The following is a 12,500-nucleotide window of genomic DNA, read 5'->3' on the forward strand; positions in this document are numbered from 1 at the left end:
CTCCAATACATTTTCAGTTTGCAAAAGAGGAATGAGAAAAAATATATGTATAAAAAAAAATTAAGTATTGGGGCCAAAAAATTTTACATGTTTTTTTTCCATTTTAACACTTCACTCCTTAATCAATACACAATGCACAAGACACATATAACACAGCATATTTAGCTGCCATATTTCCTTGCAGTCAAATATCACTCACATTAGATCACACACAGTAGTTCATTTTTCTTCTGTACAAGGGCTCCCAGTTGTCCAAAGAAAAAACAAGCAGATCTATTGTCACTTTGATCACATTTAGAAAATGACCATAAAATGTTCAAATGGGAATCTATGATGCTTGCTTTCCTTATAAAAATTATTCACAATCACAAATTCACACTGGAACTGTTACTTAACTTTGATCTTTTCCTCTTCTTTTTCAATGAAATCCCTTTGATAGCTCACGTCTTGTCTATCGTGTTAAAAAACCACTCGGTGAATTGATGTAGCTGCTGTGCTGCTGCACGGCTGTCCTCCTGTAGCTTACGATTCTCCGTTCGCAACTGTGAGACCTCGTCTTCTAGCTGCTCTGATCTATGCTGCTCAGCTGCTAGTTGCCGCTCTAGCTGCGCCAGTCGGTCTTGGAGGTGGTTTGAATCCGTAGGGGTACTAGCGTCATCCAAGGATCTGATAATGTAAGAGAATATTTAGTGTACTGTTTAGGCTCTATGTGGAAATGAAAATGACTTGGTTATGAAATAGCTTTACACATAATGATTTCACTTCAAATTCTTTAATCATATATTTTCTTCCTGACTGTATTTCTATAAAGAAAACTGACATCAATTACATTAATTTGTCTGAAACCACCTCCAGGAATACATCATATAAACACAAGCACCAAATCAGACTGAAAGCTATCTAATGCACCTCATTGAAGGTTGGAGCTGCCAGTTCTGAGGTTGTGGGGGGTGAGGTGGCCGAGCCTGGTTTGCCCCAATCATGTCTCCACTCTTCTGAATGGCCTGAGTGGCTGTGTTGACAAGGCTCATCCACTCCTGGTCCACATCAAGGCCGCCACCCTGCTCTCCACTTGCCCCCTCTGGAGGAGCACCCTTCCCTTCCCGGTTCACATCCACCCACTGTGGGTTTTTGAGACTGGGGTCTGCACTGCTGTTTGTTGTGTATCTGTCCAGAGAATTTTACATTAAACATTCAAACATATCACTCTCTGTAAGAAGATGATGGCCTCTTTTAAAAAGTAGGTAGTAAAAACCATACATCAAGTTAATCAGCCAATTAACACCAGATGACAAGATATCACGTCGAGCGGTGGCAGGACCAGCCGCCAGGGACGAGATATTTTGTCATGGTTATCCTCCTGGTCGGCGCACTGGGCGATTGGGTGCATAACACTTGGCCGCAGCCAGAGCGAGCAAATGGCCTGAGGTGTTAGGCTTATGCATTTGAAATATTCCAGCATTCCAACTATTTGGAGCCAAAACAGCCCCATCAGCAATGGGTTAAGAGAATAATGAGAAACGTGATAACATTCAAAGTAAAACAAAAATATAAAAATCTACAATAATACTATGATGTACATGTACTCATCTAAAAGAAACAGGGGTGTTAAATGTACAGTCCCTACCTGTCTCTGGCAGGTACTGTTCTTTGGTCAGGTACATGTTGGTGAGTGGGACCACGGGGATCTGGAGGACCGGCTCCAATCTTGAGGTCCCCACGCTGGTCGCTAGTTGTGGCAGGACTTGATGTGGCTGATGAGTTGGATATGACAGTCGCTGGTCTAGCTGTCAGCACCACCACCTCTGCCACCTCTGTCCGTGACTGGACATTGTGATTAGGGTCAGGGGAGATCTGTCCATGGGTCGGGGTTGGGGCAGCTGATGACAGATGTTGAGGCATGCTCTGTGACATGGGGAAGCTTCGGTAGTTGACCCCTGAGGGTTGGGGAGGTGAGGGGCCCTGTGTGTGGATGGTGGAATTGCCAGGGTTGCCACTGAGGGCTTGACCAGGACTCACTCTCTCTCCATTCACACTTCCTCCTCCTGATTTGACAGATACTCTATCCAGGGAACTGTTGTTGCTTCTGCTGCCTTGTGCATTGTGACCCGCAGCAGCAGCAGTGCCCAGGCTGACACTGAATGCCCTGGGCCTATCTGCACCCTCCCTTGATGCCAGTGACTCTGTATCCGAGATGTAGTCTGGGTTGATGAGACGGAACAGCTCTTCCTGCAAGCTGGAAGAGCCCAAATTGGCTGAGTTCCTCTGGCTGCTCTTCCTGGGCGTGGCTGCCTGTCGGAGACGAGCCTCAGTGGTGACTGTGCGAGGAGACTGGTTCCTGGAAGATGTGGACGAGGGGGTTGTGTTGCCTCCCTTCATCCTCCGCCGGGTGTGTGGTGAGCCGCTGCTTCCTGAGAGTTCATCTGAGAAGAAATTGTATCCTTTACTATGCACATAATTTGACAAATAGTAAGTTCATCACAAAATAAAGGGGAAGAAGTATCTCATGCTGTCTTTTGAACACAATTTGCTACCTGTACATGGAAAGCCACAACAGACATGATAAACAAAATCAATAAAAGACTATGCATGCCATAGACACCAACCTTCACTGCGAGTTGGGTGCAGTCGTTCTGTGGAAGAATTGTTCTCGTCTTGGCCCGGTATGCGAGCTGGGTACCCGGGCAGACTACTTGACCGGACATTACTGTTGAGGCGTTCATTCCTCCATGCAATGTACTCATTCACCTACAACGAATACACTAGCGACTTAGTATTTCATAATCTCCAAAGCAAGTCTATCACATTTCTAACAGTGATCACATGGCATAGCATCTTCCAAAGATTGCTTCAGTTTCAGTTCAGCCTTTGCAAATTAAAAGAAAAAAGCAAAACTAAAACTCAACAGAACAATGGTAAAGAAGCATCACGTCTTTCTCTTAAACAAATAATCCATAACACAATTATATAAACATTGCAAAAATAAAAATGGTATTTAGAATACTAACATTCAATTTTGTAAAAGATGTCATCACATACACATTACATATTTCAATAAGACTGAGAATATTCACACAAAAATAATATATATAATAAGCACATAACTCTGCCAACTCCTACATCAGGTCTTAATAAACAATAAAATCTAATTCTCATAAGTAATAGCAAACTCACTTGTCCCTGTGAAACCGTAGATGACTGGAGAGCCATGGATGCAGAAGCGTCTGCACTCTGTCGCACACGCTGGTTTTCCATAGGCTTGAGAGGTGCGTTGTCATAGTCTCCAGAACCAGGAAACTGTAATAGCCAGATTGGAGTCATATTACAGCCATGCATGAGTTAACGAACAAGCTTTTCTTATAATAGTAAGTATGAGACAGAAATAATACAGAAATCTAGATATAGTCATGACCTTTTCTTACTCTTCAAATCTTACAGTGTACTTTCATAAAGCAACATGGATAATAACAATAATAAAAGGAAAGTATCGGACTCTGATCTAAAATTCCCTTAGACCTAACAAAGAGTCCTTCACTACTTATTAGTATGGAAATAATGTCAGTAGCTACACCTAGAGGATACCAAGGGAGGCGCCTCGGGCAGCGCCCTGATCCTTACGTGGGCAGCCTCCTCGTGCGAAACGTGCAGCGGACGTGGGTGAGGGGGAGGGACGGCATAGTTGGCTGAGTCGCCCATGCCGTGGTCCGGCTTGTGGTGAGACGAGTGGTATGGGGTCACGTAAATTCCCACCGAGTTATGGGAATGCGATGTGGGGGAGGGGGAGGAGGTGAGCATAGGGGTGGGGGTAAGGGAGCTCTGGCCGAGGGGAGGGGCATAACCTGCTGATGGGGCGGCAGAGGGGGCGTAGTTCGGATGGGAGGGAGGGGAGGCATAGTTGGGGTGGGAGGAGGAGGATGGAGACGAGGAGTGAGGAGCACTGGCGGGCATCCCTCGGTTATGGAACGAGGAGTGGAAGAGGTCACCGCGACGCTTGGCGCCCTGTTGGTTAGACGAAGCCCGTCAGAACTCCAAGGGAAGATTTCAGTCATCTCATAGAGCAAGAACACAGACAAATTCTCTGTACAAAATTTTTACGGACTGAAATCTTCCCCGTCTTCTAATATTATGTTAATGATTAGATAATTATGAGTAAACCGTACTATCAAACAAAAACAAAACAATCTACAGAAAAAATCCAAAATCAACAGGCAGTTGATATCATTGTCAATTTATGACTCACTGCCAGAGATTAATCACTCATTGTAATACACAGAAAACAATTTATGTTGCACTTATGTGGAAGTCTGTTTGACTTGTTATACTATTTTCTTATACATTCACCTCTATTCTAATGGTCTTAATTTACAGTTTTATACACAAGTCTAAATACCTCTTCATATAGTTACTAATTCAACCTGTGAAATTTACAACTGAAGATCACCAGATATCACCCTTATCCTGATCTAAACATTAAAGGCAGCCTATTTTATCTTTGATCTCATTGCACAAGTGCAGACTCCTCTGTCTACTGTCTATAATATGATCACATGCAAGATTCCTGGATTTGGATTGTATCCCTACACTGATATTTCAAATTGCAACATATACTGCAACATCTACTTAGGTCTCTACTGGTTAAGGGTTATGAAGCATGAGTATAAAGACATATACTGTATATAAACACACATACAAACCCAAGCAAAACAGACACTCACCCCAAGGACAACAAACTTACTTCATTAGTATTTCTACAGCTTCAATCAACCCTCACAATTGTTCATGCAGGAAGAAAGAAAATAAGGAGAGAAAAACAGAAAAGAGAGGAAACTTCTAAGGGAACTAATCAATCCACAATACACACTACGATCCACCAGCCTGCGAACACACAAAGAAAAGGAAGGAAGGAGGGAAGGAAGGAGGGAAGAAAGGAAGGAGGGAAGGAAGGAGGGAAGGAAGGAAGGAAGGAAGGAAGGAAGGAAGGAAGGAAGGAAGGAAGGAAGGAAGGATGGAAGGAAGGAAGAAAAAAAAAAAAAAAAAAAAAAAAAAACTGACCTGAGTTGACCGGGCCGGGAGGGGAGGGGGAGGCGAGTCCTGAGGCTCCTCAAAGGGCTCTGTCCACCGGTCGCTTGAGTGACCTGAACTGGTGCTTGAGAGTGTGCCCATATAGTCTGGGGTCCTGTCATAGTCACCCGTTCGGTCGTAATCGCTGTTCACGTTGTTGTTGCTGTTGTTGTTGTTGCTGCTGCTACTATTGTTGTTGTTGCTGGTGTTACTACTGTTGTTACTGTTGTTCTGTTGAGGGGTTGACATGATTTTAAGATAACTTCCAGCACTCACCTTCAGTTTAGTTGTCTTCACTCTATCCACAAATCTGACCAATCCACAGAAAACATCACACAAGCACACATAACAATCTTAATCTATTCAACACACTGCCCCCACATGGAAACCCCGGACAAAATTAATTGAAATAGCATAAGGCGCTTTCTCATGGCTTACTTGGTAATCTTGGCGTTCTCCATGGTAGTCGGACTGCTGTAGTCTGGCCTGATCGTGGTAGTCATTTCCGCTGCGCTGGTCAACGTTGAACGAACGTGATGAGCTGCCTGTGCCGTAGCCAGAGCTGTTGCTGGAACGTGGGGGTGACAAGCTCCGGTCATACCTGAACGCAAGACAACGACACGACATCCCAAGGTCAGAGCGACAGTGTCGTCCCTGGTGTGTGTTCCCCAGGCTTAAACCCTTCTATGACTACATTGGGGATTTTGATATAGTATACTTGATTTCAATCTGTCTATTCTCCAAGTTCTAACAGTAAGAATGAAAGTATGGGCACATCAGAGGTCTTTGAAATATGCTTACATTGATTAAAAGACAAGAAAATTTAACACTAGATTCCCAAATCTCTTATACAGTATTCTCAAATGAGTCTCAAACTAAAAGTACCAAATAGGCACAATGCCTCTGCAGTGTCCCATTACCCAAGGCCAAGCTAAGCAAACTTACCTAGACGTGTGGTTGTGGCGCGATTTGAGATGCTTTCTGGAGAGCTCCTCTGGGGTGTTCAGGTTCTCATAGTCTCCCTCACTTCCCCCAAGGAGGAATCCACAAGTGGGGACGTTGCAACCCCTGTCATCATCAACATATAAATTATTCATCTATAAAAGATATTCTTTCACTGTGTCAGAAATCACTGATAATTGGCAAAACTAACGAAGTCACGGAGAAACCAACTCACCTCCTTGGGGTTCCATCAAGATGAGGTGGGACAATGCACACTGTCACTGTCATTGATGTCTTAAGGAGGTCCACCATCTGCTCCTGCGAGAGTGTCGAGAGAGCCACTGTGCAGATCTGGAAACAAGAGGGGGAGGGAGTTATATTTCTACAAATAGTTACAAATATATGTCAAGGGTGTAAGCATAAAAAACTATTAAAAAATACAAAGAGAACTGAAATATGAAGTAGAAGTGTGCATGGTTATTCTGTGGTTGAGTCTTAATTCCTTCTGAAACAATATGCAGTTTAACCCATTTGTGCCAAGGCTTATATTTGCATAATGCCGCTCCCGCCAGCTAGGTAGCAAATGCACACAGTGACTAAGCACGAGATCTCTCCTGGCGCGAGAGATAATAGGTTTTTGTATTCATTCACATTATTTTCACAAGTGAGTAAAACAGTGTCTGTACAAATGGAACTCGTATGGCTATATACATCCATAACAATAAAAAACTTATGTTTTGAGGGAGAGGTCATGACATGATATCACGTCACCTGACACAAATAGGTTAAAAAGAGCACAAACATATAAAGAATGCATCCTCACATTCAAGAAACACCCCAAAACCATCAAAAGTGCTACAAACATCGTCACCAATTACATACCTCCACAATCCTCGCCCCTTGTCTTAGGCCAGACTGAGAGGCCAAGCCATATGTCTCCACCTCTGTTATCACGCCATCTTGCTGTACGTTGAACCCTAGCAATCCAGCCGAGTTCCGTCGCAACACAAGCTCCTATTGAGATTGAAGGCACAAGTTAATGAAACTCAAGGCAAATATGCATCATACCAAGAGTAAGGGAATGGTAAATGTTTCAATACATTATTTTAATATGGTGGCACTAGTTGAGAACAGAGAGCCCAAGGAAAATCTATCCTCATCAAATCCCCTTCAAAACCTCTTGAATTATTTTGTCTTGCTTCTGTTCACCAAAGAGCTCACCTGTGTTTCTGCTCCCCCGGTCACAGCTGACAATCTGGCCACTATTTCGGCAATAATTTCCTCGGCATCAGTCTCTGGGGTGCCCTGCCTTAGGAAGATCTGTAGGCACTCCCCTTGGTGGTAGAATATCCGCAAGCTGGAAAATTGGGAGTGAGAGATCATGTAGAATTCTTATCAAAGCTCCCCACAAATAGATTTATAATCCAGAATTAGATATGATTTCTTTTATGTAACAACTATAAAAAAATATGCATAGATTATATAAAATAATAATTATTGTAACAATAATAACAATAATAATATTAATAATGACTATAATAATAATATGATAAAGATGACAATAATAACATTAACAATAATAATAACTACAATAATAACATTAACAATAATAATAACTACAATAATAACATTAACAATAATAATAATAATAATAATAATAATAATAATAATAATAATAATAATAATGACAATGATAATAATAATAATAATAATAATAATAATAATAATAATAATAATAATAATAATAATAATAACAATAACAACTAAATAAAATGATAACAATAACATAATCGTATCATTGACTACTAACCCCTGAAGAGGTTTAATGGTCCAGCCAATAACAGTCTTGCAGGGGGCAGCGAAGATAACTGAAGCTGATGACTCCTCCAACACAACCAAAGAGTCAACAGATATACCCAATACACAGTCAACCTGAAAAGTATATTCATAGATTATGTCAACTTGGATCTCTAGTGAATGAGAAATTCAAACAAAAGCAAATTTCAAGCATGAACCTCAAACTAAAGTATATCTCAACAAAGAGTGCATCTCATATGAAAATATATCTAAAACTTTTGGATTCAAAATGATCCATCTAACTTTTAACTGTGATGACAGAGTACATATTACAATTAAACTCTGGATTTCATAACTGTCTTATACAAAGAGAAGGAGTGAATTGGAAGCTTACATTCTGCTGCAGTGCATTGTCCTTGACAGAGAGTGGCCAGGAGAGAGCGCCACGAAGGCTTGCATCCGAAATGTATTTTATTGCTCTCTTGTCCTTCTTCCCTCCTCTTGAGAATCCCATTAATGCTGCAATTTCCAAAGACAAGTTATTATGGGGAAGATGAGTTCTGTATAACTGTTCATTTTCAATATGTTCGAAGACACAAGCATATAAATCTCCATATAAGCATACACACACACAAACACAGACTTTCACTCACTCATTCACTCATGCACTCTTTTACTTTCACTCTCAAACACACACATTCTCAACCTCCATGAACTCACAGAATTTGGTGGAGGTGTCAAGCGTAGTAGAGGAGATATGGTTGAGGGCGAGGTCCTTCAGGTACTCGTGCCGTGTGCGCGTGGCCATTGCAGCAAATTTCTCCGATCTCAGGGCTGCAATCTCACCATTGATGGCTGTGGGGAGGGGTGAAAGTGGTTGGATAAATAGGAGGTAGAAACAATAACGGGATTATTTACAACTGTTGATCAGTATGCTTTTCAGAGGGTAATATCTTGTCTTATGGCTGAAGTGAGAGAGAACCATTGGATAAATGGCGACACGGAAAATGAAGAAAGGAGAGGAAAGGAAAGTGGAAAGGGGAAAGGAGAGGAGAGATTCTAATTACAATCTAAATTCAATTAGGCAAAATCCCAAGATTTGAAGTACGCTTACCTTTCGCTATTAGGAACTCAGCAAATGCTTTTGACTTGGGGAAGGTGGCTCCCTCAGGCATCATAGGTCCAAACATTGGCACATCACGAAATCTACTCACAGTCACACTGGAAGGAGGAAAATTTTAGAATGAGGTTAGCACAAAACACCAGTACAATACTTGTTTTTTTTTCTGAAAAGTGTCATTTCTTTTCCTCCATCTGTATACCTAGTCTCAAGCCATAAAACCTTGAATCATACAAAAACCTTGATCATATTTCACTCTTGTAAAACCTGAAATATATAGCTAAAAAAATTGAAAAAAGAAAAAAAAAGTCCCACCTATGCTGAATAATCTAACATGATCAGATAGAAGCAATACAATCATTAACAAATAAAAAAGTACCTCACCTATACTAAACAGACAGAACCAATTAATAATATCCATCAATATATCAAAAAGTCACCTGTTCTATGCAATTTACCAAAAGGGTAAATCCAATGTCTTACATGCATTATAAAGATGTCCCTTACCTGTACTGCGTGTTTTCTGAACATGGGTTGACGGCCTGTACCACAATGAACACATGTTGGAAGTGGCTGCGGATATGTTTGGGGCTGAAAGGGGGAGCGCCTGGCTCCTGGAAGATAATGGTGACGATATCATTGCCGATGTGACGCTTCCGTAGGAGTTGCTTGCGGTTGTTCGGCGTGAAGGGAAGGAGTGTCGACACATGGAACATAACTTCCAGGTCTCGGTATTGGGTGTATACGCTGTACAGGCCAGTGGAGTCAGCTAAAGGAAAACAAAAAATAAATCCTTTAATTTTTCAATGTCTTAGAGTGTAATTCAGTTTTCACACCAAAGAATGTTTTCAAAACATATCTACCACAAAACATTCCCTCTATTATTTTTTAGACACATTTCTACCAACTGCAATCACAAGAGACCAACTTACTCTTCTTGTCTAGTCCACCTCTGTATTTGTCAAAATCTTTTAATCTAACACGCTGGCCTAGAGTCTCCAGGAATTCTGAAAATGCAGGACCGGCTGTCTCGTTGTTGTACATCTCTTCCTCGGTCGTCTGACCCGCTCGGCAATACAGCACTCCGATCTTTAGGGGATAAAAATTATGTATGTACCACTTTACCTTTATGATATTTATTTAAAAACATTTCTTAAGATATATAAATACATGTATGTAGTTCTCTGTATGTCTAAACAGGTCAGGCTCTGTTGCGATATATCTTTTCCTTTGAGTCTGAATATATTCTAAAATATATATACTAAAAATAATATCAATAATAATAACAATACTAATAATAATAATATCAATAATAACAATACTAATAATAATATCAATAATAACAACAGAAATAGAAATAATAATATAATATCAATAACAATAATACTAGTAATAATAACATAATAATACAATAAAAACAGTAATAATAACATAATAATACAATAAAAACAGTAATAATAATCCTCATACTAATCCACTGCCATTATCCCCTCGAGAATCCAGATGCAAACAAGTCCTATGAACAATAATGCACACTCACCTTGAATTTCTTGTGTACCCCTAATTCGTCTAGTCTCAACAAAGCCTCTTCAGTCTGTGAGGTAGCGTGGCCCAGGCGAAGGCATCCAACGGAGAGCTGCGGACAAACGTACTCCAAGACCTCGCGCACTCCTGGGCCGCGACCCTTTTCTCCCCCTGGCCGACCTAGGCTCTCCTCCAGAACCGTGCCTTGGCAACTGAACAGCTAGAAAGGAGGAGGGTGAGACGTAAATATTTATTTGGATGCCTACGTCACAAGGATATTATCACGCATTAGGGATATTTTGAGAAAGGAGGAGTTAAAGGAGGACTTTTCCATCATCATGTCCTTAGAAATACACACGCCAATCAAACCCTGCCCACAACTCACAAGTGTAATTTAGATATTATTTATAGCAATTAATTCATCAATTACTTTCTTAAATTCTGAGACAGGGTTAACAATCTCCATTAATTACCAGGAAACAATATACCATTAGATCATGAACTTTGAAACCAAACAACATTCCCAAAATGCCTGTGTATTAATCTTTATTACATAATGAGCTTGTTAAAACTACTAATTTAATAGCATAAAGTTCAACATACAGACACACATTCTGTGGACTCAATTGCTTTCCCAGTTGTTAATTACGGATAACAATCTAATGTTGGTAACTAGCATATCTCAGTTATCTGGTATATCCTTAGGTTTAGTGCTCTTTCAAATCATAAAATACTAACCTGGAATAACAGCCCTAAAATATAACTGGTTTAACACACACTTCATTTTCTACCTTGTTTTTCCTAAATAAAAAAAACAAACTGCCCTAGACTTTTATTCTATTTGAACAATAATACTAAATAAATCAGTAAGCAGAAGCATCACCACTTTCTCCACTATATACCACACAATCGCCTGAGGTGCCTTTAACCACCGCACCCTTTCCCATCTGCTTGTAATTATCTCATGAAACCCCATTAATCCTGTTCTTTAAACAATCTTGTTATTAAAATGCTAAGGAGTCATCACAGGGTTGCATACAGGACTCATTTTCACCTTCACTCATGAGCTGTAGTAGCTAATAGGTTACTTTATGATTATGTAGTTACTTATGTTATTATGAAGTTACTTCTATTACATTAGGGGGGTGGGGGTGTCTTAATCAATATTTCATATGTTCATTTCTCTACTGCATCCTAACATCACTTAAAATATAAGCATGATCCCAATTACAGACTTGTTATATATTCAACTTGTTATATATGCATAGCACTTGAGAGACACATCAACTGTACCAACATAGCACAGTTGTATGATCCTCTATACATACACCAACCATACCATATGAAAAAACATTTACTACTGGCTGAAAACCATACATACAACAACCATACCATATGAAAAAACATTTACTACTGGTTGAAAACCATACATACAACAACCATACCATATGAAAAAAAAATTACTACTGGCTGAAAACCATACATACAACAACCATACCATATGAAAAAAAAATTACTACTGGCTGAAAACCATACATACAACAACCATACCATATGAAAAAACATTTACTACTGGCTGAAAACCATACATACAACAACCATACTATATGAAAAAACATTTACTACTGGCTGAAAACCATACATACAACAACCATACCATATGAAAAATCATTTACTACTGGCTGAAAACCAATGTTCCACTTGAACAAAATTGACCATGTTAACACCTCCTTACCTCTGAAGTTCTGACTATGATTCTATATTGGTAAGTAGGCAAGCTGTGGGCACTATCAGTTGCATCCTCCACCTTTTCTCTTCTTATACTGACTGCTACAGGGCCTAATGAGTCGTCAACTCCAAGCCAGTTTTGGTGTTCTGTGGGGAATTGTGAGATTCCTTGAAACTCATAGCTTGAAACTCATAAATTTAGACTTCTGCTATGTAAAAACATTCACAAATATTATTGTCATCTTCATCAATTTATGGAACTATTAAGATCATTGTAAAATATGTGTTATTGCTCTATACTCCAGCTTAAGCTGAAGACTTTAAATAT

The 12,500-nt window shown here is 40.1% G+C and overlaps 1 protein-coding gene across 5 annotated transcripts in view; it reads right to left on the reverse strand.

Annotated features, from left to right (window-relative positions):
• Positions 1 to 414: 414 nt before the first annotated feature.
• The window catches only part of LOC122258697 (uncharacterized), a 30,422-nt gene continuing 18,336 nt past the window's right edge, over positions 415 to 12,500 (reverse strand). Inside the window, exons 4-23 of one of the 5 annotated variants that reach the window (XM_086533880.1) lie at positions 12,180 to 12,319; positions 10,461 to 10,664; positions 9,853 to 10,009; positions 9,428 to 9,689; positions 8,915 to 9,021; positions 8,521 to 8,655; positions 8,195 to 8,319; positions 7,814 to 7,935; positions 7,225 to 7,360; positions 6,886 to 7,017; positions 6,239 to 6,354; positions 6,007 to 6,129; positions 5,500 to 5,629; positions 5,053 to 5,292; positions 3,619 to 3,999; positions 3,175 to 3,297; positions 2,607 to 2,748; positions 1,628 to 2,423; positions 910 to 1,167; positions 415 to 666 (exon numbers count right to left, since the gene is read on the reverse strand). In XM_086533880.1, coding sequence (XP_086390006.1) covers positions 441 to 666; positions 910 to 1,167; positions 1,628 to 2,423; positions 2,607 to 2,748; positions 3,175 to 3,297; positions 3,619 to 3,999; positions 5,053 to 5,292; positions 5,500 to 5,629; positions 6,007 to 6,129; positions 6,239 to 6,354; positions 6,886 to 7,017; positions 7,225 to 7,360; positions 7,814 to 7,935; positions 8,195 to 8,319; positions 8,521 to 8,655; positions 8,915 to 9,021; positions 9,428 to 9,689; positions 9,853 to 10,009; positions 10,461 to 10,664; positions 12,180 to 12,319 — 4,055 coding nt within the window. In that variant the 3' untranslated portion in view covers positions 415 to 440. Of the gene's footprint in view, positions 667 to 909; positions 1,168 to 1,627; positions 2,424 to 2,606; positions 2,749 to 3,174; positions 3,298 to 3,618; positions 4,000 to 5,052; positions 5,293 to 5,499; positions 5,663 to 6,006; positions 6,130 to 6,238; positions 6,355 to 6,885; positions 7,018 to 7,224; positions 7,361 to 7,813; positions 7,936 to 8,194; positions 8,320 to 8,520; positions 8,656 to 8,914; positions 9,022 to 9,427; positions 9,690 to 9,852; positions 10,010 to 10,460; positions 10,665 to 12,179; positions 12,320 to 12,500 lie in introns of all 5 variants that reach the window. The other 4 variants (XM_043024801.2, XM_086533882.1, XM_086533881.1 and 1 more) reach the window with 4 other exon arrangements.

The sequence above is a fragment of the Penaeus japonicus genome, unplaced genomic scaffold (genome assembly GCF_977035675.1).
Source record: "Penaeus japonicus unplaced genomic scaffold, GWHDUDI00000001_assembly GWHDUDI00000040, whole genome shotgun sequence".
NCBI classification, from domain to species: Eukaryota; Metazoa; Arthropoda; class Malacostraca; order Decapoda; family Penaeidae; genus Penaeus; species Penaeus japonicus.